The sequence below is a fragment of the Anopheles maculipalpis genome, chromosome 2RL (assembly GCF_943734695.1).
Source record: "Anopheles maculipalpis chromosome 2RL, idAnoMacuDA_375_x, whole genome shotgun sequence".
Taxonomy (NCBI): Eukaryota; Metazoa; Arthropoda; class Insecta; order Diptera; family Culicidae; genus Anopheles; species Anopheles maculipalpis.
In genome coordinates, this window is record NC_064871.1 from 96,101,254 (window position 1) to 96,128,284 (window position 27,031).

At 42.7% G+C, this 27,031-nt stretch overlaps 4 protein-coding genes across 5 annotated transcripts in view; 1 reads left to right on the plus strand and 3 right to left on the minus strand.

The window, feature by feature from the left end:
• Nucleotides 1-27,031, plus strand: part of LOC126567999 (sodium-dependent nutrient amino acid transporter 1-like) — a 322,406-nt gene that overhangs the window by 155,490 nt on the left and 139,885 nt on the right. The window lies entirely within an intron of this gene.
• LOC126568014 (protein CBFA2T3) overlaps nt 1-27,031 on the minus strand; it is a 416,394-nt gene that overhangs the window by 133,223 nt on the left and 256,140 nt on the right. The gene's annotated exons all lie outside the window — the stretch shown is intronic.
• The window catches only part of LOC126568156 (large neutral amino acids transporter small subunit 2), a 148,384-nt gene that overhangs the window by 12,590 nt on the left and 108,763 nt on the right, over nt 1-27,031 (minus strand). The window lies entirely within an intron of this gene.
• On the minus strand, nt 683-2,921 carry LOC126567942 (transmembrane protease serine 9-like). The gene is made up of 2 exons (XM_050224317.1): nt 1,257-2,921; nt 683-1,189 (listed from the first exon to the last, which is right to left on the minus strand). Exons 1-2 carry the CDS (start codon nt 2,845-2,847, stop codon nt 705-707), a joined length of 2,076 nt encoding a protein of 691 aa, XP_050080274.1. The 5' UTR covers nt 2,848-2,921; the 3' UTR covers nt 683-704.

Sequence of the window (27,031 nt, forward strand, 5' to 3'; positions counted from 1 at the left end):
GCTAGTAACGGCGAACCGGCACCATTTTTCTTGCTCGTTCGTTACGTTTCTCGGAGAATTGATTTGGGAACATCATTGGGAAGAACGTAAGCGTTAACTACTTTAAGCTTTAACCACTTGTTGGCAGCAGCCGCTGCCTGTGGACGGAGCCACCTGCTGCGTTTACTGTGAAAAGTTCGGTCCTATCAGTCGCGTGCACGTGTTAGTGATACCCGGACCGGAACACTTCAAACGGAACATAACGAACGAACGAGCGAACGAAAACAAAAGCCGGTTAAGTTAACGACCCATAATTGCGTTTGGGCTTTTGCGCTTTGGAGTTCCCGCTGACGGAGATTCTGAAGATTGTTCCCTGCGGGAGAGTGTGGGCTTAACTGGGTTGCGCGGGAACTCTGGCAGGAACACTGAGCAGCTCTTTATTTGTTTGTGCTTCGAAGGAGGGATTCGGGGAGCTCGAGCTCGCGATTTAACAACTTTGCACTTTGTATTGATAGCCTAATTCTTGATTGTTTGCTTACTTGTTGAAGCGTTGCCAAAAAAAAAAAATCCCATCGAGGTTCAGATGTTTGTAACACAACAAGCCTTCCCAGCGATCGCCCAAGCCACCCATGGGAAAGGATCTGCGAGAATATATTGAAGGTATTATTGCTTAAGTTCCTACTGATGAAAGCGTCACGGTCCGGTTGCTTGCATCGCTATCTTATTTAACCAAAAATCTTCTTAATTGTTGAACCAGCCACACCGTGTATATCCTTCACTAGGTCCACCTTCGCCTGCATCACGTTTTTAACGGACGATGTGATAGAGCGTTCCCTACTTTCGTTGCTGTTCTCGTTGGAACCGCTTTCCCCAGATCCTCCCTTGCGCTTGTTTGGTTTACTGGTGATGGTACCATGTTCGTGTGATCCATGTTGATGGTGATGATGATGATGCTTACGTCTACAACCCTTGGAGTGTCCCTTGGGATGTCCTGGAGGTTTCACCGGTATGTCAAAGGTCAGTGCACTTCTCACACGATCCAATATCCACTCGAGATAGTGCATCACATTAGCTAACCCAACGTACCCATACGGATCGCACCGTTTGCGATAGAGATTGATCTTGCCGATGACGCCGGTTAGTGTAAAGAAGCCCTGCTGCGATTCTTCGTAAAACCCACCGCCTTGATCACCGCGGCATGCATTAGTACCTGTAAGAGTATGTGTGTGTTACAAGAGATCATGTTCTTGAGAGGAATGTTAGCGCCATCATCTTACCATTCCCATGCCCAGCACAAAACATCTTGTGAGCTTCGTGCTTGTCAAAGATACGATAGATCACACACAGTCCGCTGTCAACAATCGGCATCAGGGCGGCCTGCAGGTACGCCGATGGATTCCCATCCGGATCCGTTTGTCCGTAGCCCGCAATAAGCCCACTTGAACCGATCCGCAGCTCACCATCATTCGACTCGCCGCTTGTTGCATTTTGTGGCACCGTCGGCAGACAGATCGGTTGTATGTAGTCATCGTACTGCACATCCACCTCTAGCCTCAGCAGTGCCATCGTACTATCGTCGCTAGTTTCAATGTCCAGTACGCGCACCTCGCGACCCGTCAGTGAACTTTCCCACAGTTGATGCTGTCCCAGCTGCACGACGTACGGCCGCTTCCGGTGGTGCCAATCGGCAACACAGCTGGCCGCCGTCAAGATGTGCCGCTGGCTGACGAGCGTCCCACCACAGACGTAGTCACGTGATCGTTTCGACACCGCAAAGAGCGCCGCATGCCACGGCCACTCACCGGCCATACTACGCACACCGTTCACGATGAGTGGCATCTTGTTGATCTTGCGCTTACCACAATCGGTAGGCATATCTGCTGGCTGTTGCGGCTTCTCCGTGGACGCATCGTCTAACTGTATCAACCTGTCACCTTTGGACCACTGCCAGGTTCCGTTCAACACACTTCCAATCCAACCTTTGTAGTAGCGCAACTTGACAAACGCCGCGTACTGTTTCGTGTCACAGACGGCCATTTCCGAGTCACGCAAAGCGGTAAAAGATACAATTCCTTGCAGTTCCCAACGGGCGTTACGATAGGTGACGAAACCTCCACCAGAATCCCCATTGCACACGTTGGTTCCATTTGCATATCCACCACAGAACATTCCGTCGTAGATTGTATTGGAGAACACCTCAGGGTTGCTTGCCAGACAGCGTGTATAGTTGACGATTGGTACCTCGGTCATGCGCAAACAGGCGGACACCTCATCAAACTCGGTATATCCCCAACCGGCTACCTTACCAATCTGACGGTAGAAAGAGGTCGGATCTTCCTCATCCGTATCCAGACAAACTGGCAACACACGATCGTTGAAGTGAACCGGACGTTCTAGTTCTAAAATAGCTAAATCATGCCGATAGGTACCGGTACGGAACTCTGGATACACGTACACCCGTTTTACACCCATCTGCTGACTGCATCCTGGCACCGCCAGTCCCAACTCATGATATCCCATCTGCAGCATGAAGTTGTCCGGACTCAGCGTGTAGCCATTGTTCGCATTGACCACACAGTGAGCCGCCGTCAGCGCGTACCGGTTGCTAATAAGTGATCCTCCACAGCTGTACACCGGGATGCGATACTCGATCTGATAGATAGCTACATGCCATGGGAATTCACCATGCAACGCTTCTGAGAGATGTTTCGGTAGACCGGAAGGATGAAGCACAGGTAAACCACACTGCACATTACTATCGTACACACGGCTACAGTTAGTAGAACCAAGCACAGGCTCCAAACGGCTACCGATCACGACCAATAACAACAGAATTAGCCAAGAACGAACTGATCGCGGAACACCCATCTTTGCGACTGATAGTGAGTGTTCCCGATTGCGTAGCAGGAAGCCGGTGATAAACCATCCCCCTGCTAAGGGACCGGCGAACATTTGTCATTTGCGTTGATTTCGGTGAGTTATTGCTTACTGCTGCTGTTTACTATCAGTCCGCCTCTGTCCGCCAGTCGAGTGCGATGAGGTCAGGCGTCAGCGATTCTCAAGTGGTCGTATTTGCATTTTCGTCGTGTTTTTGTACCGTGCTACGACGCGGAGATAATTGGCAAATTGTGATGACGTTCTTGGGGATGGGAATGGTTTGTGGGCGATGTTTGATTGGTACGTCTCTGGATCCCCGGAATGAATGGGGTTGGATGTGAAATTCTTCGTAAACGATCCTCGACGATTGTTTGTGATGGTGAGCAGGGTATTCCCCGGTAGTAAGTGTTTTATTTGGGATGATAGTAAAAGGAAGCTTTCTTGTGATTAACCATTCAAATGATCACAAGTCTGAGCTTATTGACTCACACAATAAGCATTGAGGTTTTTACCAGAATAAACCTAATATAGGTAGTATAAAATCCATAAGAATCCATCAGCTTTAGATAGAGACTGTATTTCTGATGAGAGTTAAAAATTCGAATCTTGGGCCAATAAAAGTGTGGCAGGTTTGATACTTTGTAGGAGTATTTTTTAAAACCACCATTAAATCGAGCCTTGCTTGGATTCCAAATAAATCTACAGTACGATCAGAGCTTGATTGGCCGTCACGTCAGAAGAATAATACTGGACAATTGAACAGACTTGGTGTCTGATTCCAACTGAGGTAAACTATCAGACTGTACGATCTCAACCGTGTCTAATTTCACAAGGGTTTAGTATAGATTGAAAAGTACATTTGATCACATTTTTGTGCGTTGTTTACCCAGCTACTAATTCAAAATTCAGGAAGCATTACAAAATCACCTCCTTAAATATTTCCTTTTAATCAGAGCAATCAAATCCGCATCCCTTACGCTCATGAACCGTATCAGCTTTATCCAATAACTCAAGGCGGACCTTTAAATACCGAGCAAAAAGGCACAAGCACGGGACATATAAATTTAACCGTGCATTAAGAAATAGATTTGAAAAATAATACAAAAATAATATTTAAGTCAAAAGCTGAAAAAACGTATATAATCGGAAGGAGGTACCAGTAGCTTTTTGGCAAGATTTACACAACTGTTTGCATTTTTATTGAACACTTCCTGTCTGCCGGTCCTTTCTGCTCAGTTCGTCGCTTCTGCACTTGCTAGTGCTGCTACTTTCTCATGCGTAACCATCGATCACCGGTCGTAACCTTGAGTGATCCGGTTGGACGGAACTTTGATGCGTGAGGCTTTAGAATTTTATCAGGTGAAGCGGACACCTTTCGATTTTACGCTCCAATAGACTCAGGGTCAATGCGTGTTGGAAAATTGGATGATAATACATCAGGAAGAAGCAACTTCCAAATGGGAAGTTTTTTGTTCGGGGCGATTTTTTTTGGGGAGTTGAAGGACGAAGGATTAAGTATACAAAAATATTATCCAAACTGTACAAACTTCCTCCTTGTGGGGAACGGTCAGCATTTCCAATTGCATAAGTAGATGATGATTTATTGATCAGAAAAATGCTGATGCAGCAAACAGCAAATCTTGAATTGTTCGACTCGATCCATCTCATGGGCCTCAGGGTAAAGAAACAACAAACAGGCTTACAGTTACGGATGAATTATTATTAATTATTATCTCACTTGAAGCTCTGACCAGCGCATTAAAACTGTGTCGACTACGACCGTGTGTGTTTATCCGTTCGAAAAGAAAAACAAACTCGTCTTCACCATTCCAAACATGGCATATCTGAACCCACAGCACCTAGTGGATCGATTTATTGTTTCTTGCTTGTCTGCTTCTGCATGATTATCTCACATCTTTTCCGCGTGTTTTTTTGTGTTGTCGGCGAACAGTATCGCAGAAAGAAAATAAATACACCCTGCCGAGGGATACAACGAATCATCTGCCACCCCGTGTGACCTAATTACGTGGTGAGCATCATCTTGAACCCACCAACCAACGATGACATTACGGAGGTCATCCAGCAGGAAAAACTTACGATGGTCGTCCATTGATTGCAACCCTCCGATGTTTCTCTTTCGATTTCGTCTGTTTTCACCATTTTTGTGCTGATCGTTGTTTGATCACCCAAAACATGAGATGACCCTCCCACCGTGTACCGCGCTTCTTGCTACCAGGTTTATCTTTCCCATGCTGGGCTTAAAGTTTCCCACTAAGAAAAACACCCCATAAACCGAGGGCTAGAAATTGTGCCTATGTGTGGCTACCACGGAAATGCCACCGTCATTTTCTGTCCGACGACGGCCATCGAAAGTAAAACAACGAATTCGGACGTAGCGGGTGTCGAACGTTTGGGGTGGTTTTTATTTTAATTGAAAATAATCGTCCCTAGATGGTGTGGTTTCTGTGTGTGTGTCGATGAGGTTATGTTTCACTTTTTGGGTTTCGCTTCCTTTACTTTCTATGTGGAATTATAAGCCATTTGGGCGATGGTACAAGAAGCGTTTTCTCGTCCATCTCGTCAACCCTGGGGATTGGGTTAAAGTTTAGGGCGAGTGTTGCTTTGACCTTCTTCCCACCGCTTAGGTAAGCAGCGGCAATGGATGTGCTAGGGATGTACTTTGGAAATTCATTTCCAGTGAGGCTGCAACTGCAATAGCGCCAATGTGATCGTTGATGGAAGATACGGATCTGATGACACATCAATCCACTCGGATGGAAGATGATCTGTTAGCCATCAAAATGAAAAGGTCTGCGGTGAGATGTTTTAGGTGAATCCCTGCTAATTTTCCTAGGGCCTTTATTTTCTAAGGGTATCTAAATTGCATGGGCCCTACACTTTCCAATTTCCATGGGTCGCGCTCGTAAAACTTCAAAATATCTGTGGACCCAGAGAGTTTTCATGAGTTATTAATTTTCCAAGAGTTCTCGAATTTCCAAAGTATTTCTGTTCGTTTGAATTATTATGCGCGATCGACATTTCCTCCCATGAGGAATTGGAATAGCCATCGAGTTTTCGTGGACTCTGAAATTTAACTCAAGATCCTTAAACTTCTATGGCCTGTCAAATACCCATGGATTCTACACTTTAAAGTGTATTTACATTTAGTAACTTCAATGCTTCTAGAATTTTGCAAAATTCTGCTCATTTTAAATTGACTGTATGGTTGCCACAACTCAGTCACAAAGCTGAAGTATTTGTGAATCCTAGAATTTCCACAGATTTTCAAATTTCCCTGAGATTGTGTGAATTTATAAGCTTTTGAAATTCCTTTCCACGTCATATTGCCACTAGGCTACAAGTTTTCATGAGCTCTTATATTTCCATGGTCCCTGAAACTTCAAGATACATATCTGACGACACATCAGCAAAGAAGATCTGCTAGCTATTACTCAAAAGATTAAAACATAAGCTGTTCCACGCTGCCTTAAGATCTGTCCGAACTTGTCACTCGTGCATCGTGTTCGCCTGAAATCATCCACCATTTTTCCTGAGTCCAAATAGAAGCGTTGAGAGAAAGTAACATCAGTTACAAAAAAACAAGAGGCTTAAATCTTATGCCGAAAAACGATCCACCGATTCACCTGATTGTTGTGATCACAGGCACCTAAACACCACAATACTCAATAGTCTCGGATGAATGTGTGCTAGTGGGATACGTTTTTTTTTCTTTAATTTTTGGGAGATGATTTTTTCTCCTTCTTTCTTTAAGGGAACAATCCAACACCGGAAAACACGTATCAGCAGTCAGAAAAGCGGGCCAACCCAAAGCTTACCTTTTGGAGATGCATTCCCGCGATCTTCGGCAAGCGCGAGGGTCGAGGTCGCCTGGATCGCATGCCGGCAGAGTTGGTGAGCTGAGAGCTGCTTGAGAAATATAACTGTGCTTTTCACCGCATTCGCATGAACAGTTGGCGGAGGATGAATGGGTTGTCTGGTCGCTACTACAGTCAGCACTTGATTCGTCGTGCCCTTTGCGAAAGCGGACCGAAATCGACCCCAAAAGTGTAATCTGATCGTATGAATCTTCTTAACCGTCGTGGGGAGGTGTGATGGGGAATGATAGAGTAGATCATGGTGAGTGCTATATGAGAGTTCTCAGACGAGTCATTGTTTTACAGTTACTTATATTTGTGAAGAAAAATGGGCTTTAGTACTTTCAACAAGTTTTAGGAAAAATCACATCTTAAAAATCAGGAAATCGAACATCATCGAAGTCTACATTTCTTCCATCAAACCCAATTCCTCAAAGCTTAACAGCATAAAGGCCAAACCGGCATAAAAATGGTGACGCATTCTTCCCTAGATATCACCCCGGGTTTAATCTCACTCTCTCTTGTGCTAGGCCCACTGCTGGAAAATCACACCGCCAAGTGTTGCTGGCGGAACATCAATACACAAGCACACAGGTCGTGTCGAATTGAACGCGAAGCATAGATGGGTGAGTGTGTGGCGAGTCTCCCTATATAGGAACTGGAAGTGATCAGTAAAATATGCCATGCGATGAGATGAAGCAAAGCAAGAAAAAAAAAACAAAACAATGTCAAAACACTAAAGTAAAAACAAAACAGCGGAAAAAACAAGCTGCAGCAGCTACATACTAAAATCAAGTTCCACCCGAGAGAAAGTATCCGCCGCAGAAACAGAACGAGCGAGAGTCGATTTAAAGCGAGTTCGCAAGTCAAGCGGCAACAAGCGTGTACGATACGATCGGGCTGATATGTGAACACCAGAATGAAGGGATATTTAGGTCAGTTGATCGAATCGAAAGGAAGAAGGAAAAAAATGGGGCCCAAGGAATGAAAAAACACCGAAGCAATCCAAAGCACAACGCAAGTCAGGAAGTTGGCTAGCAAAAGGTATCGTTCACCCATCGAACTTGACGGTATTCTTGGCGACCTGTATCGTAGTGGAAAAGGTAGAAGTAAGCTGAGAGACTGCTCCACTGCAGTAGTATGTCTTACCCGACGTGAAGAAACTCCCCTAGATGTGAGCCTGGTGCGATGAAGTAACACGTAATGATTACGTGGAAAGAATCGCTCCTTCTGCTGTGGTGGAAAATGCAAAATGTGCCATCTTGAGCCGAGGGGGGTCCGAGAAAACGAAGAGGGGAAATGTTCACCAATCATCCCTCTCACCTTGATGTATCGATCGGGCCCCCTGAGCAAAGACAATAAGAATCATCGACCATCTCTGGTGGTGGAGTATGTTGGCCCGGAGAAGCATTACAATTTGAGGGGCGAAGAAGGGTGGAAGCCTGTTAAGGGAGAGGAAGGGAAACGCTTGGAGGATAGAGAAAATAAATCTAGTCCCACTTTTATTGCTGGCCAAGATAGGACGGATAGGACAGATGGAAAAAAAACCGCAAATATTCGTCGGGTTCGTCGCTTGTCCAGGCGTTGTAGTCTTTTGTTTCAAAGCGTTGCAGTCGAAGGGTCGAGATGTTAGGATGCTTCTTTTTACTTTCTTCTTCTCGCCAGTGTTGGGAAGACACAATTCGAAAAGATTTTCCCCCTTTTCGTGGGGAGAAATTGGTGGGCTGGCGGACAAGAGTCAGGCTTGGCCTTTGCAGAGTGACACTGTTCCCGGTTTATTTATAACTAATTGCGTTTTAAATTGCGTTAGCTCTCTTCCGCTTCATCTCCACCGCCGCGTTGCAGATTGCAGGACAGGGGATGGAACATCCGATTTGTAGGTCAGTCCGCGGCTAGACGTGGAACGGGTCGGTATGTATTTGATGTGGGACCGTCCACGCATTGTAGGGCAGTAGGTGCATTTTATGTGCTTGAAAGCGTCACATTAGCAGCGTTTTGTGTGCTTGTGGCATTCTTTGCGATAAATGCTTTTGAAGAGTTAATTAGTAGTACCGCGCGAAGTAACCTGTTCGGGAGCTGAATATACTATGAAAAGAAGGAGCCGATGAGATGTAAAAATCCCAGCAAACTCTCCTCGCGGCGCTATGGATTGATTTGTTACTCGCATCGATCGAGTTTCTTGTTTTTATATTTTTATATCGTTTTTGTTTTGAGCCTGCTTTAGCTTGAGCTTTAGAATGCAGTTTGCCTTTTTTGTGTTGTGTGAATCGATTGGAAATATCAAAAATTTCCAATCGCTCACGAACGTGCCAAACGTACCAACGGCAACTTGCTGTTCCAACACCAAAATGCACTCCACTCTGGATACTCGAGCTCGACATTCACTTTTTGTTGCCAGCACGTGTTTGCAGTGTTTTATTTTGTGAGGCTCGTTTGCTTGTTTTATGCTGTCTTTACTCCACTTGTTCCACTCTAAACATCGGGTAGGTTTAGTGGCTGGAGTCTTATTTATTTGTGGGTTTATTGCATGGTGACGTTTTGTTTTTCTTCGATCGCCCGGTGGAAGAATGTGCAATGTTGATGCATATTATGTGATTAGGTAAATGAGTGCAGCGAAAAATAATAACAGAATTAGCTAAAGGGCACTTAAAATCGTTAAAATTTTAAGCACTTAATTTTGTTTAAGAGCAGAAATAAAATCATTTGGGAGAAGAATAAGGAGGTAAATATGGAAAACAACATAGGAAATTATTAAAAAATAATATTTTGTTTTGAGTATAATTTTTTTTTGTATTTTAAAAGTAATAAAACAAGCGATCGCACGTTTAAATCTATTTTTCCTTCTGGCATACTCTCTATTTCGATCACGTACAAAAGATAAACATCATCCAGTACCACCAATCAAGTAAAGCATCCATTTACCGGTGCTGTTGCGATCGTTTTACATTTAATTCACTGTAACGAGCTCTAATTAAACTATTTCGTAAACAAAAAGCAATCCATCGTTATAAAGATAACTAATGCAATACAATCAGAGAAGCAAAAAGGAAATGTAACACAAACCGAACGTCACCACATAACCGTAACGCTCGGTACGCCGGACAAAAAAGTAAAAGGCAATCGGTGTTATACGTCTTTCATATCGCCACCCAACCGATCCGACATTGATTACAGATCGATGTAATGCGCGGCAATCGATCTGCTCTCATTTGGAAGGTTGATCAAATTGTTTGCAGCAAAGAAAACACACACAGCTAATCCTCGAATGTACGAACCTCGTGAAGTAAACGAGAATAATTGCGGCCCATCATTGCGAATATGGAGAAGCAAGAAGGTATTCCCTTCAATTGCACCTGGCTGGCTGGTGGAATTGTAGAATCGCAGACAATCGCTGAAAATCAAGCAGCAAGGCATGTGAGAGGTGATCGTTGCCGGGAAGGGGAACAAGAAGAAATATGCGATGCTCTTTAACGTCTTCAAAACTCATATACGATCACCCTTTAGTGAAGGTGTGCTACATTTGTGAAGGACAGGTTTTTGTAAACTAAATTTGTAAAAAATATGCTTTAAGTAGTTGTTGTTAAGTAAAATAAAATGCTGTGCATATGGTTAGGTATACTTGTATGGTACGATTAGTGTTCAGCAGTGAACTTCATATCGATCTCTCTCTCCATGTCATACTCTCTCGCTGGTACTCTCTCGTTTTTGGAGGCTGCAATAAAAAGCTGTGGTCGCTCTTCAGTGCGTTTCTACTTACATTTGTCCGCTGGACTATGCTGGTGATCATGTTTCAAAATTGCCCTTAAAAATAAATCTAGTATGTTGTACATGTTGTACAATATTACAGTTTTACTTCCTTGTTACGCTTACTTTATCGCAGTATCCTATTTGTCTGTAAATCAATTCAACGCATAATTTCATGAGAAAAAAGCTAATAAACAAAGTTTAATGTTGTCTATTTATTTGTGTTGTGTTCAATTGTTGTGGGATGTTTACTATGAAAATATTGAGTTATTTTTTGTATTTATTATACTTTCAGGGCGGCCTGGTTAATCTTTATATCGGTCATACAAAAGGCTCTGCAGAAGCCATTTTCTTCCATTTTTTAAAGTGTCGTAAATATAACTTTGTAATTTAATAGACTTTCAACAGAAAACATTATTAATAAATCTCCATCCCATAGTCCATTGCGTTTTCGACAGTCAACCAAAATATCGCGCATTCTCTCTCACCCTCTCTCTCTCTCTCATCAACTCAACTCAAGCTGCTGGGGGAGCCTTTGGAGCAGCGCAATTGTGCTGGTTTGACATGCGATCGTGCGAGCGGGCAAGCTTTTTCACAACGCTATCCAGCGTCAGTAGCTTTCGTTAGTTCGCGGTAAACGGTGTGCCTTCTCGCAGTGTGCGCAGTGCGCCATTCGTTTCGTTCGTTCGCCTGATCAACATTATCATATCGTGGTCCCGGTGTTTGAAGCACGCGGAGTCAAAGCAGCACGGTTGTGTGGTATTGTATATTCTTCAGTGCAGCATTTAGTTTTATGGGCCGAAAATGCATCCTAAACAACCGCGTGCCCGTGTTGTTTTGTGAAAAGCAAATGTTACCAAAAAGATGAAAAAGAAGATCGATAAGACAAAGCGCAAAGCCGTGCTAGTGTTAGTGTGCAGTGCATTCACATGTCAAAACAAAAGGATGACGTGAAGTGTGTACCTCGTGTGAGACATATATCGGCTTGATTGTTTCGCTTGCAGTGGGTTGTAGGAAACATTTGATAGTTTTTAAAACACATTATGAATTCCATCACGTTTGCGTTACATTTTTAAGCGTAATGAGTGATTGAAAATGTAGCTTGTTTACACTAGTACAACATTTTTTCGTGTATCTTTATATGTTTTTTTGTACTATTTTTATCAAAGAAACATCAAGCAAGATCATGTAGTTTTGTAATGGTGTTCAAGTGTCTTAATTTTGTGTTAATCAAAAGGAATTAAAAATAAAATTTGGGCAGCATAAACAAAACGACTCAATCGCACACAATCTTACAACTGGCAAGCGAGCTTTGCGATAGTGTGATAAGAGGTACCATTCGCCTTCAACTAGCGGGAAAAAGTATTGCAATCGTTCACGACATCGTTTCCCTTTCAATAGCTAACGCAAGTGTTTAAAACAATAAAAAGTTTAGAAAAGTGAAGAAGATTATTGCAAAATAGTGTCAAAATCGGAAGAAAGTGTTGTGGAATTGTGCACATATAAGAATTAAGAAAAGTGTGCGCCACGTGTCAACCTGTGCGTGTAAATATGAGTGTGTTGCAGTGTGTGCAAAAGGTGTGAAAAAAAAACGTCGAAAATTAGCCCAAAAGTAATCAAGCTTCCATCTAAAAGTTGGAGAGTGGCAGGTTTTATTGACCTGTCTCGTTGTCGTCGATTTCGGATTGGTGAAAGATCGTGCACAGAAGCAAAAGAGAGGAAGGCACGGTGAATATATTTCGCATTTTCATCAAGTTCGAAGGCGTCATTACCTATCGTCGGTGTGTGCTGTGTGTGAAAACGGAGGAAGAGAAGGAATAAATGTGGTTGCGGAATCCTGGAAGAAAGTCAATTTCGGAAGGTCCAATTTGTGTGCGATAGGCAGGTAAGTGGATACAGGATGATGGTTATTTAAGTGATTTGTTTAAATTCGCATCGAGTAGAGTGAAAGGGTTTTTTACGCTGAAGTTTCTACTAGTTTGTTTTAATGTTTGTGATGTTTAATTGGGTTAAAATGAGTTTGAAAAGTCGTCGCTTTCTTCTTAAGAAACTCAGATGACTTGGGAAATTATTTTCTACAAGTTCTTCTCTTGCTGTGGCTAATTTGCATACCACGTCACTCCTTGGTTGTAGGGCAAACACTAAAATGCCACACAAACACACATGCCTCATGTCTTGTCGTAATTTTCGCTTTTGATAGATTCCAAGAACTACTTAAGCAACATGCTAGCAACATTTCCACCACATTGCGTATGCCACAGTTAAGCAGAACGATTACGAGAAGCCAAAACGTGGAGCAAAACACACGCCAGGAAAAAAAACAACAGTAACGGACTCGAAAAATCTCACTGTACGGTGACATCTTTCACCTGGCCGTAAACATAAAACATGTCAAGATGACTGCGAGCTCGCTCCTCCGGTTAGCCGTGCTTTCACCTTTCACGCCAACATACTTCTTCTCCGGGAACTTCTTCTGAGAAACGCAATAGGGAGTTTTGTTTGTTTTAAGACCCCGTAAACAGTCGGCTGGGCTCGCTACTTACGCGTACAAACGAAGGTTAATTGCGTAGAGAAGCCCGGTTTTATGTCACAGTCGGAGCTCGGAGCGAAGAATTGAGAATCGAGCAAAACCGTTCATCAATTGCACACCGAATGGGGGTCGTCTTCTAATAATTGTCGCCCAGAGACCAAAGATGCAGGCTCGCGAATGATTGATAATTGTTGGTGTTTATTTAATTTATCTCTTGTTCCGAAACTCGAATGGGTGCACGATCTTCAGTTGGAATGCGTTAATTGATTCGCAATGTTTGCGTGCGCTTACAGAAAAGGACAAACAGGTGGAAATCATCTTCGGGATTGGTGTGCTTAGATCATGTTGTCTTCTGTCAGACATTTGCATAAACCTCAGATAATCCTGTCGTCAAAATAAATACATTCATTTGTTTAGCTCCTTCTGGTCCTTGGCCATCCCTATCATTTTCGGTTCAGTTATAAGCTGTTTTGATAATATCCTCTGAAAGAGATTTTCTCCAAAAAAATATTTATCTTGGTTCAAGGCTTATTTGGGGTATCTTCGATCGCAGAAGTACTAACAATCACAATCATTGGCCCTCGTCCATTTCCATATTCTTCGCCGTTTAGATGGATATCCTGAGAAGATCCTCAGAATTCTAGCGATAAAAGTTTCACAGCCATAAAACTACTAGAAAATCCGACGACACCGTTTGAAGACCACAAGCTATCCCTGATAAAAATGTTTATCTTTTTATTTAAGTGACAATATGTTGATAAGCTCAAAGCAATTGCAATTGGTTAACAGGAAGGATATTACAATTACTAACATCATCTTTAAGGAGTGACATTCAAAATAAGAACAAATCTTCAACCATTAATTCCTTGCCAGTTTTGGTTCGAATTGCTCTGGAGCAACTTAGCACACTGTAATATTTTGTTTGTACATAAAAGGCAGTCCTCACTACGGTCCAGTTGGGATTAGAACGGTGCCAGCCCTACTCTAAATCTGCTAAATCTCTTCTACTTAACGGGCGGTGCTCTAAACAGAGCTTAGATTATTTCCATCTGCCAATATTGTTCGTTTGTGGCTTGTGTGTTCTTGGACTCAAGCTTAAAGTTATCTTAATCTACGCTTAAACTCCGAACTGCAAATTGGATGTGTTAATGGACATTCAAGCGTTACAAAATATTAATTTAACTTATGATGCTCAATAACCACTCGTAAAGCTTGATGTCATTTCCCATAAAATGTACAATAATCATATTTGTTTTCACATTCTTGGAGAGGTAGTTTCAGCTTCTTGACCCTTAGCCTGCATGATTCGCCAGTAGTAGTTTGTACAGCTTTTTACAATCTACATCCTCACCCTCCCACTCTCCGAAATCGGTCGGTAAGCGAAGCACTTAACCTTTTTTCTGCTGGCGTCATTTCGCTCGGCACCTGAGTTGACTCATCTCGATGTCGACTCGGGTAAGCGAGGTGGATTCAGGGGGGTTAGAGAAGGGTTTGTGTGTCTCCCCGTAGCTGATGATGTTACGTTCGCACCTAGAGCGAGCGGGTCACACTAGTGACGATGATGTGTGTTCCGCTTTCGCAGACGCTGAGGTAAGAATGTTAATTTCGCGACCATCCCTTGACCAACTCCAGAACGCGTCGCACGTTTCCTTTGAAATGATTCCGTTACGATGCACTTACAGTTGTGTTGTTGATGCAGTTTCGTTTCGCGTTTTGTTATTTCGCACCAATCCCTGAGGACCAAATACGCTGTGTGTAAGGTGTGTCGGTATGTGGAGATTTTTTTTCATGTATGCTGCTTGCTGAACGCACCTCAACTACAGGAGAACGTGTGTGTGTGTGTGTGTCTGTCCAGCGGGAGATTAATTCTTGGTGCGCTGTGTGGCGCTTGGCGAAATTCGATACAATCCTACAAAACGGGGTCGATGGCGAAGGACTCGCGCACTCGAGGTGGAATTACAGCTATATACAAACACACGCCACAGCTGCTGCTGCTTCCCCTGTTTCCCTTTAGTACGATGATCGAATTTCAATTGTGTGTAACCAGTCGGAGTACGACGTTTTGGATCACGAATCACGATTATTGCTCGAGCCTGAAGCACGGGTTTTTGGTGGGTTTTTTTTCCAATCCCTCGCTGACGGATCAACGTTGCAGCTTGGCTGACGAAAAACGAAACACCTACCGAAAGGTGCAACCGAAAAAGAAGCGATTCCCAAAAGCGAGGGATAAGATTAGCAAACTTATTTGTTTTATCGCGCACGATCGTGACTCCGGAGGATTGTTTCGCGAGCAATATGTATTCTTGTCGAGTTTATGTATTTTTTTTTCAAGCGTCTCTTGCCTCAGTAAAACTATCAACTGTACTTAACTAAGCTCTCTTTACTTTGTTTACTTGTTTTATGTTTGCTTTTTACTGTCTCGGTGGTTCTTCAATTCCATTGGGAAATATTATGGCACACACATTACACGATCACGGTGCACGTGGTGAAGCAGCAACAACAGCAGTAACTCGCCGAAATATGTGCACCAGATTGACAGTTTGGCATTGGGCTGTAGCGCTTGTTTCGTGACCGGGATATGATGTCATGTCTTTTTATTTTTACGTGGTTAGGATAATCGGATTTGCACAATCTTTACAGTTCGATCTTTTTTTAACGATTATGCATTGTCCATAGAGGATTGTTCTGTATGGATGCTGATTTCATTGAATATTCATTGCGAGATAATGTATTTTTCGCAAGATGGTATGCAGAGTACGGTGATATTCTGACACATCTGGAAGAGGTTTGTGTTTTTAAAGGTGACTTTTCCTGATTGAATGTTAAATTACTATTCAATTTTATCTTAAATCTAAGAGACCAAAATGCGTTTGTAGTTGCTTCAGAAATTTCTGAGAATTTGTACCATTTTTGCAGCTATTGAAGCAGAATTTATTTTTCAAATATTAGTCGAAAAATATTATTTTGGACCTTAATCTGTTCAGGTGTTTTTCTGTAAATCATTTTGATACAGAACCCTACGCTATCCTACCTACGCTGGCTAATAAAAAAACACGATTTTGTCATCTTTATTGATTAAGAAAGGGCTTAGAATGGCGATTAAAATGAGCTAACTCAAGCAGGACAACAGACTAGTAAGTCATTTGATAGTCAGTCTTCACTATGGGGGAACGGTTGAACTCTGGTCTGCGTGTCCTTTCATGCCGGCCATCGAAATGGTTTACTAGACTTGCCGATAGTTAGTCCTCAGGGGGACGGTCCGGATGGGATTTGAACCCCGGTACTGTCGTTTGAAGACTGGCGCCGCTGTCCCGTACGTTGAAAATATTATTAAATAAGCAGAAAATTCTCTCTCTTTTTAAAGTTACAATGGGACTCTGTTTTAATTCTTTTTTGTCTTGAGAAATTTCTGGTTTAGACAACTTATTTGCTTCAAAAAACCCTCAGCTCAACAGTTTTGCTGAATTTACCGAATGTCAGCTTGGTACGAATATCTGATCTCACATATTTCATTCCCTTTTTCGACTTATTTACTAGAGTTGCCGACGCAAACATTGAGTCCAGCTCCAGAAACTCATTCTACGCTTTTAACGAAAACGTCCTATAAAATGCATCCAACCGTAGCTCATAAGTTAGCATTGCGTTCCTTTTCACTTACCGGAGGTAGACTAACTAATTGGACAGCTGGAGTATAACTCGCTTCTCAAGCGTGGTGTGTGAGCTTTTGGAATCCGAAGTCCGTGGGACGCGAAACAACTCTACAAGATTTAGTTGGGATTTGAAGCAAATTTCAAAGTGCTTAAGAACTTGATGTGCCCGGCGGTGGAACCTACCAGCATGAAACTGGGTAATTGTGTCTGGTTCCAGAATCATTCTGAATGAAGTCGCTCCACTTCACCGGTCATTTCACCATCGAAGAAGAACCTTGCGGACGGGCGCTCACGAACAGAGAACCCTAGAAAGCTGAACCAATCCGAAGGTGACCGGAAGTGTACACTGCTTGGCGCACTGTAGCGTACAATGTGGGGAAGTTGGGATTAAGTTTCAACCCTCACGAGAGTGAGAGAGGCCACCGATGCTTCCCGCGTACGATGCTGTGTTGCATAATGCACCTAGTTTTGCACTTATATATCCAATATCTAATTTTACATCCAACCCGGGTAAAGTGAGCCACAGCATGACTGACAGGAAACTTGAAACGTGTAGCGCGGAACTAGGAAGTCACAATGCTGCCAAATATGAAACGATGGCGATAATAGTGCCTTGCAAGCAGGCACACAATGTGGTCGTGTGGTAGCGGAGAAAGCAACATTAGACCATAAATAAAGCCATCGGGAGTGGGGCCGGTCGGTACGATGCAGCACTTATGGAGATGGGTTTGGGAAGAGAAGCCAGGAACGAAACGAAGAAGAAGATGGGATGGAAGTTGGGAAAAGGGTTCAGTTTATTATCCAGCACGACAGTGGGTCTGATCATCCGGTTGACTGGTTGAACGAGGAGGGCAGAGTTCCGAAACAATTTTGTGGCAGGTTTGGGGCGGACTTGGATTGACTTGGGCTTTGAAATGTTGACCGCGGTGAAAATGAAGGCACTCAACTCGCTTTAGACGAAATAGAAATTGCAACGCATCTTCCCCTACTGTCAATGCCGTCGGAATGTGCCGCGATCGAGTAGTGCGCTTGGAGAGATCTGGTTTGTGCGGCGCAATAATTCCTTGCGCAAATTCTGGACCAAGACTTCCAACTATCTTTTATCATCATCAGGTGGCTCGTTTTTTTTTTAAGAAGAGGAAACTGAATCATTAAATTAAGTGCGTCCTCTATAGCTAGGTTCCGCCAATTGGACAAGACGAGTGATCGGCAGAGTTACAGCCCGTACACGTACCAGAGAGAGCCCGTATCGGTTGACCTCATTTTCCTTTCCTTTGCTGCTGGGGGTTCTCTCAGCAAGAAGCTAATACATCGTCACACACAGACACACACTCATCCGTTGGAACCACCTGATGTGTCTTCTTGTGCCAGCAGAAGTGGGTCCAGGTCGCTGCAGCAGCTCAGGGAAAAACCTGTTCTAGCACACGAACCAACATAAACAAGCGCGAAGAGCAGAAGAAAAGTTGATGAAGCATGGTGCTTGGGGGTTGTCTGGCTTTATATATGTGCGGCAAGGGATTTTGTGTTTGGCGCACCGGTACGGAAAGACCGCATCAGGCATCCAAAGCGTCAAGACCATATTCGGCACGGACTTTCTCGCCACGGAAAGTATGTGTGTGTGTGTGTGCCCCCTGTTACAAGGTTTGGTTTCGTTCGACTGCCAGGAACGTGATACGGGTGGGGTTTTAGCTGGTTCTTCGCCTTCTTCTTCCACTCCCATGCTCAAAACCGGGAAGATCGTTTGGGGGGTTTCATGGTTGTTTCGGCCACTGCGGTGCTGCGGTGTGCCGCTGACGATGACAAGACTGGTGGACTCATTCATCGATCTCTGATTTTCACCGAAAAGCCGGTCTCTAGTTTTGCACTGGCCGCTTTTACGGGTACGCAAATTTGTATGCACCCACCGATTAGTGTATTTCTGTATCTTTCACTCAGCAATCAAACTGTTGACCTGCAGAATGCTCCAGAAGTTGCAACAGATGTTAAAATTTGTGGTTAGGTGTCATTACTGATCATTCAGTGATGCTCCAAAATTTTGAAGTTCTTTGATGACTGTCTATCAGACTGTTAGATCCTGATTATGTGATACGACTGTGATTGATCTATAATTTTGGTTGGTATTGTGATGTCTCCAGATGAGTTCTGTGATATTGTACATTTTATAATCTCATCTGCTGGATTTGTGCTATGGGTGATATTAATTTATCATTCTGTCGGATTATTACATCCAATTCTGATGTCATTTGGTGGCTTTGTTATGTTTTTTATATTCGTCTGATATCGTCTGATGCTTCTGTTCCAACAATGTGATGACCTTTTATTATTCAACCTTCGTGATAAGAAGCAACCAAAACAAAAAAACCTGAACTTCATCAAACAGTTCGAGGTCTCCGTACCCTTAGCATACAATTTGCCTTGATAACGCTTTTGCCATAAAACTCACCGGGACCGAACCTTGGTTTCCATACGCCAAACCGCTTATTATCGTTGACAAGTAGATGCACAATTTGTCAAAATTGCAGCCAGCCAGCCAGCCAGCATCTCTTGGGTCTGCTGCATCATCATCACGCGATCGTCGGAACACCAAGCAGAACAGAACAGAATAACGTTCGTTGCTGTTCTGTTGTTGTTCCTTCATTACGATAAGCCCTCTGTCCGATGATGGTGGGCTCCCAACCACCTTCCACGATGCTACGTGTGGAGGTCGTCGCCTGTGGGGGTATTTCTCTCTCTCTCTTTCTCTCTCTCTCTCTCTCTCTCTCTCTCCCGTACGGTTGTGTGCAATCCGTAGAGAATAGGGGCGATTCTTTTCCCAGCCCCCAAAATGAAAGGGTTCTGTCATTAGAGGTGAATTTCGCATTCCAATTTGCGTGTCGGGAGCAAATTAAGAAAAAGCAAGCGAAGGTAAGTTTCATCTTGGCGCTACGGCGGTCGTCGTCGGGTCCATGTTTTGGCGATGTAACGTAAACTGTGTGCGTCGTAAAGCATGTAGAATGTGGAAGCGATCGTTTAAAAAGGGGTTGTTTTTGTGTTAAAGGGAAGCTTTTTTTCTCATTTCTTCGAGGAGAATGTTATCATAATGCGGTTCATTATATGCAAATTGTTTGGAAAGAAAATATCATAAAATTTGTTTCTTTATTTTTTAGACGATGAACAGTTTCAAAGTCCTTTAAAGCTACCGCTTTTTATCTTAATTTTGAAGAAAAAATAATTCTGAAAAATTAACTAAAATTGGAAATGAAACATTTCAAATAATTATTTATTAAACTCTTAAAAGTAAGCAAAACCCATGCAATAATACATTGCTTGAAGCGACAGTAGGATCGAGTCAGCCTGAGAAAGTGCACCACACAGTCTCAACCATATCCGTCAGTTTCGCTTATTGGTGCATCGGGGTAAACGATCGACGGTTCGCTTGTTTATTGTCGTTCCACACCAACCCCAATTGGTGTTTGCCCATCATCCAGAGCTCCCATAAAATGTGGTTCCTTCCCTCAGTAACGGTGCATTTCAACCCGCGACGTGCCTACCCTTACTGGTCCAAGCTGTAAATTGTTTGCATTCACGAATATTGAACTCATCGCTCTTTTCTCAACGCAATCGAATGCACCGAAAGAAATCGATTATTAAACTCCACAACAGCAGCAGCAGCAGCAGCGGGGTACGAATCGTTTGGAAATGTGCTGCACCGGCAATTTGAAGTAGCATCCTGGCCCGATGGGTGAAGATGAATGAACAATGGTGCAGACGGTTGTGTGTTTGCTGTTTAACGATCCCTTGTTTGCCTTATTTTGCCACAGTTATGATGCAACAGCCGCGGGCTTATTGATTATTTGCGGTAACTAATCTAATCGGTTTCCCGTTTTTGGAAGCGTTTGTTGTTTATGTAATGCTTCGCTCAAGTGATGTAGAGCGTGTGAGTGTTGACATTTGGAGTTTGAAAAGGAAAATGTCAATTCATTGATTTGATGTAGTTGTGTTCCAATAAAAAGTGGATACATTTCTAAGTTCTTAAAACAAATGATTTAAATGATCTTTATCAATATCTAAGAATTGATAATTATGCAGAATTTGGTTCTTCAATCTAAGTATCTTTGAATAAATAACGTTTTAATAACACATAACATTTGTCTGTTGGTTAAATATGACAGTTAAGCAGCTCTTAAACAGCGACTAAGTTCGTCAATCATTTCCTTCTTCTTGGCTTAACGACCTTCTAGGTCACACCGGCCATCAAATGGCTTACTAGACACTTCCCGATACCACGTAGTTGAATTGTTAGTCCTCACTACGGGGGAACTTCCCTGATTGGAATTTGAAACCCGGTCCTGTCATGTGAAGATCGGCATCGTTGTCGCCTTTCCATCAGGCCATCCTATATTTTTATTACATCTTTCGATAAATATTCAATGGTAATAAATTTCTTACCAATCATCAAATTGGCAATATCAATAATTTTATAGATAAGCACCCCAAAAGGCAATATTTTTCTTACTTGAACGCGGTAATTCAACGGCGCACTTTCTTCTTCACTTTCTTCCACGCAACCAGCAAACAGCCGACCGCGGATTGGGTGGGTTCGTGGTTCCAAAGTGGGCGGTAAGCACACAGACACACACGCACACACAAATGAATTATGACGACAGCGTTCATTTAATTTTCCCTCAAGCAATTAATCGCCACGCTGTGTGGCGACGACACTCAGCATCAAGGCGCATGATCAAGTGCGCGTTTTTCGCACAGTTTTTCGTTCATTTTGTTCGAAAGAAAGCAAAAAGAAGATCGTTTGATCAAGAGGAAGATCGGTGAAGATTGTCGCATAGTAGCGTTTGGGTCTTATCCCAAGGTCGTCGGAGGTCAGCATGGTGGATGCTAATGATGCGGTATAAAATCATTAAAACATAGCTTTTAATTAAAAGCTTTGCCTCTTTCTTCTGCCCTTTGGCGTTGGAATTGGTGGATGTGGTGTTTTGCGAAGCAAGCTTTGGCGTTGGGCACGTATCTCTTTCTATATGTTGCATGTTGGGTTGTGAGAGGGCGGAAAAAAGCGTTCCGAGGAAAATTACAACAATATACAAACCCGAACGCGGTGCACCTAAAACATTTGCTGTTGCTCTTGCTCAAGACAAACTACCAAACAAGCAAACATCATCATTGCACACCCAGCAACGAGCAGAGGCTGCATAAAAACTGCAGTTTGTTGTGTCGGCAGCGAAAATGCTAAAGCTCCGTTTCACTCAGTTTTTGAATGGGCTTACGAGAGCGAGATAGAAAAGAAAAAAATGGAAATTAGGCGGATCTTGTGCTGGAGGTGCACTGTTATGTTTTGCCTTTCTTGTCTTGTTTGATGCAGTTTTTCCTTCACCTCCGTACGTTCACTTTTCATCAAGGGATCCGGTTTCTGTCGCCGGAAACGCATATCGGTACGAACGGTCCTACCCGTGTCCTACGATTGTAGCGACAAATTCCCGAACGGACAAGCGATCATTCTCTTAGTTGATTAGCACTTTCCTTTCCGCGTTCGGGGGTGGTACTCGTGGCCAGGAAAAGTGAAAAGTGTAGCATATATTTTATGCGGCCTGTTCCCTTGCTGCCTCGTTACCCTGACGGTAGTCAGCCGCGGTGCGTTTGCCCTTTTTTCCGGCGTTGTACAAGGGTTTGCCCCTATTGTGTGATGGTTAATTTAATGCAATCATGCATGCATCTCACGTCACACACAAAGAGTCAGAGTCGCCGAGGTGATAAAGAAAAGCTTTCCAAACGAAACTCCGTCCTCCATGGTACGATTATGCTTTTGGACTGTGTGACAACGCAATCGATCTGTGATGTCGGGAGATAGATTCGCTTTCGGACAGATCAGTTCACTGCAATCAATAAACGCACTTGGATCCTTTCCAAATGAAGTTGCGATCATGCAATTAGATATTGCAAATGCGCGATCAATCACGCGGAATGTTCGCTCACCACACTCTCTTTTAACTGGCAGGTGAAGGGCAAGGGAGATGAAATTGTGCAGCGCAACCGATAGGACAGCTCTGTTTTGTCGCCGGCGGGAAATGTAATTGATGCTGTGGAGTGTCTGTGTATGTTTAACGGTTCACTTATCCCGTCCGATTAGGTATAATTGTTCATTAATTAAATATGCATTTGTATGGCTGAGTTGATAACTTTTTTATACAGTCTATTATCCATTAGCGTGCGTTTTTTGGTGATTTTTTACAAGAGAAAGCTATTTCATTTAGGCTAAAAAACCTGCTAGGACTAGGTGCTAGGCCAGGATGCCGAAGGATAGCTTTTTGGATTTGCTTATACCTGGTACCCATGGGTCCAGAAAGCAAACTGGGGATTTCATGTGAAGGATTCGGTTATATGAAGGATCGATAACTCTACCATTCGTCTATCTGACTTCAATGAATAAGTGAATACTAAAATTTCTTTTAAACCTAGTCTAAATAATATTTTTAAAAATTTAATAATATTGTTTCGAGTCTAATATCAACTAAAGCTTATAAAAATCAATAAGACTTTGTGCTGAAGGCTTCGTTGGTTGTATCAGATTATTAATATGCCAGTGATTTCTTAAACATTGACAATCCTGTTACGAGTAAAACAAAGTCCAGAAAAACCTAATTTCAGGTCATCGAGATTCCTCGAGGGTGTAGCGCCCAAGAAGAACAACAACTAGATCTATGTCTAAGAAACTTAAGAAATTGAAATTTATAGGGAAATATATTCATTGTTTTCAAGATGAATTAGAAATTCTTAACTAGAGACTCCTCAGTATCTAGTAACTAGGACGACCTCTAGAGATAAAAAAAACATGTTCGAAACTTAGAGTAGTTTTTGGAGAGGTGGACAGCAGACATCTCCTACCAAGTATGCAAGCCTGGTTTCTTTGTACAAGAATTCAAAGAAAGGATACAAATTATTCAACATTACGTCTCAGAAAATGATTGGAATTTCGTTATCTGGATTCAGAATGTTGGAACACGTCGGATAGGATTTAATGCTTGGTTTAATATTGTGATTATATTAAAATCTTCATACAGATCAGCTAAATTAATACATTTGAAGTCGAGATATATTTAAACAATAATTTGTGATCAATAAACCCCCTGAGAAAAAAATTAGATTAGTAATTAGAGCAAACTACCTTCAAAAATTTATTTCAAAGGGGAAAAAACTAAAAAGGCACAAAGAAACCCTCAAAATAAACCATATTGATGACATAATCGACAACTACCGGTAAGCTTTTCGACACCTATCATTAGTAACTGATCCAAAATCAGTCACATTGTACTCCCGTGACCTACACACAACCCGAAACACACCATTTAAGGTGCTTCACGATCACGACCACAATGAAGCAATGCTTTAGGGTGGTTGCATTTGAACTATGCGCTGCAAATAAGTAGCATAACAGTGCCCATATGCTGTGTTGCATTTGGTGGACGCTCAGCAGCCTTGACTCCTTGTGTATCATACAAAAAAGCGTCGCGCAAAATAGACCACCACCGTGGGCAAGGCTTGTTGTTCGCGAAGGGGGAACTCGTTAATAGATGGCTCCAGCGCGAACTCTACCCAAACCATGCGTCACCTTGAGGAGGTGACAGAAAAATGATCTTCAACGGGTGGAAAATGTTTCGAACGGAGGGTGGGGGGCTGCCTGTCTTGAAGGCGCCATTTTGGGGCGCCACAAAACATGTTCCGTTCTGGTGCAGCATGCTCTAGCCACGTTCGACATGGGTGTATTGGGTTGTATGTCAAGGAGAGAAGTCATTTCGTTGGTGGATATACTGTAGAGGGTTGAAAAGTGGGAGTTATGCTGCAGCATATGGCATGTTGAATGTTCTTGGGAGTTCTTTTTGTTTGTTATTTTTTCTTTTCAATTTTTGTTGACATTATAGTGGTATTAAGATTTATATATTGGAGTTGGATTTTTAAATGTGAAGTTTTCTTCATTTGTCTTCCACTTTTTCTTGATTAAACTTCATATTGTTTACTTTCAAATTTATTTTCTTATCATTTTACGATTTCTATTTTATTCTCTTTATTTTCATCATTATGCCAGCTAAGTTTTTATTGCTATTAATGATGAAATAGATAGGTCCAGGTAACGAGAAAAAACTAAGAAAAAAGGATGCCAATATTAATGAATAAACCATTAATACTCTTCATGTTTGCCGACTGCAAAAAAAAATCTGTGCCAATGAAATGTTGTTATCAATCCAACCTCATTTTCTTGCACACAGGCTTTAGCCCAGGGTGGAACAGCTGGATGCATTTTAAAGTCTGCAGTTTTTGCGAGATCACACTCACGAGATAGACAAAATGCCAGCCGGCGCTTTTGCGTGCTTGTTGGAGCACCTAATCACCACGGGCGATCGCTGCTACCGGTCCCTGAGTGTAGAGAGGGCTAGCGTGGAGATATATTCATTCTTAGTATCGATTCGATCGACCGCAGCACCATCCGTTTAACGGTAATGCCACCATCACCATCGCCAAATGGCATCCCCACTGATTCTCGGGCGGCGCAATTTTTAACAGGTGCCTCGTGGCAGTTGAAGATATCCGAGCCCGGTAATGATGCGTGTTTGGCAGTCGTCCATCATAGAAGTCGCACGCTACACTTTAACGGTTTATTTAATATCCAATGAAACGATTATCTCCGGTTGATGCACACATGCGCGTTTGATCCGGGTTTGTGGGTTCTATGAGGATAAATCGTTGGAACGGTATTAGTTGAGTGTTCGCTTATTGTTTTCGGGTTTCGGGTAGGAATGCTGTAAGGTGTCGGTAGAGATGATCCATTCGAGGAGAGCTCTCTAGCATTTTAGTGTTTGATATCTTATTGAATCACTTTACCCAAGAAGTGATCGTCCGAAGAGAGCGAGAGAAAAAAATGATAATCTACGGATGAAATTTTTGAAGTTTCACATTCCACCTTGGCGAAGACAGTTCCCCAACCTTCCTCATCTCAAGGTCCAGGTTCGTCAGTTTACTGCCCACTACAACTACTGCGCCGCGCTTAATCGCAGCTTGATCGTTTGCTGGGAAAGTTTTCTTCATCGCAGCATCGTTTTTCGGGGTGAGTCGACCAGGCCCTAATGTTGGTCGTGCTGGACGTCAGAGATTCGTCCATAGATTTAGCAGACGGGCAGCTAGAGTTGAACTGCAAAAGTGCAAAGTTTTACTTTCGGACTCTTTTCCCCTACCCGAAAGCCCTCATCTTCCTTCCCTGCTAAATGGAGGCACCTTTAACGTGGTTTTCATTTCTGTCTGCAATAGTTTAGATAGTTTTGCTTTCTTCAACGGAAGAAAAAACCGTAGCAATGCACCCCGTGGGAAGGTGGGATGAAAAGAAGAAAGCAATATTGTGTAGGTTTGTAGCTAAAGGTTCAGGCAGAAGGTGAAGAAAAAAGCAAAACTGGTAGGCAATATAAGTGAAGCTTTTAACCTTCCATCCGTCAACTTGTAACTGCGATGTTGTGGTGCGTCTGTTGTTTTTTTGCAATGTTTACAGCAGCCAAAGAAAAATGCTTTTCTTCTCCATTTGCTGCTCTTTTACTGCCTACACTTTTCCTCTCCTTCAGTTTGTTATCTCAATTGGTTTGGTGTGAGTTACATTTTAATTTCATAATTTAAATAGTTTGATGGCACGCAGGCGGATGCTGTCGACGATTGTTGAAAAGTTAATGTTGTGTTTTTTTTTATATCTTGCTTTTGCTAGCGTCAATGCTATGAATTCCTGACCAAAACTTTCTCGTCCATCAGTAGTGTTAGATGATCGCATTTAGTTAGAGGAAAAGCACTCTGTTGAGGAAATCGTCGATTTTGATTAAGTTTTTGGTGTATTAAGTGAGGTTAGGGATTGTTTGAACTTCAATCTGTGGTCCTTGAACAGATAAAAATGGTCAATTTTAAATGTCAGTTCTTGACAAACTTTATTTGATGTCTAAAGATCATTCTCATCCTTAAATTTAGTTTCACTAATGAGCATTTTCGCATTAAAGAGCAAGTTATTTACTTCAAATAATAAAGCAAACAACACATCCGGTTTCTTTCTTCCACTACCATTGAAAGCTCGTGGATCTTGGCAAAATATTGGCTTCAATTTATCCCACATTAATCCCGCATCTACAACACAGCCCGATGTCGAGTCCAACAACACGAAAACGGTTCTCGATTTACATATTTTCTCCTGCCATCGTGTGGCGTGTGCGGTCACCACATCATCAATGCGCTAAAGGTGGTACGGTTTGGCGCCTTAAGCCTCACGCAAATAGCATCTTCACACCGAATGGCATTATGCGGTGGGCACATACCACCACCATCCATACGAAGTAGACGGTTGACTGACTTTAGTGAGGCTTCCG

Bases quoted from the DNA above. Each gene is read 5' to 3' on its own strand.
- LOC126567942 (XM_050224317.1), bottom strand. From the start codon at position 2,847: ATGGGTGTTCCGCGATCAGTTCGTTCTTGGCTAATTCTGTTGTTATTG. The intron at 1,190-1,256 runs GTAAGATGATGG...ATACTCTTACAG, and splicing joins TTGTGCTGGGCATGGGAATG to GTACTAATGCATGCCGCGGT.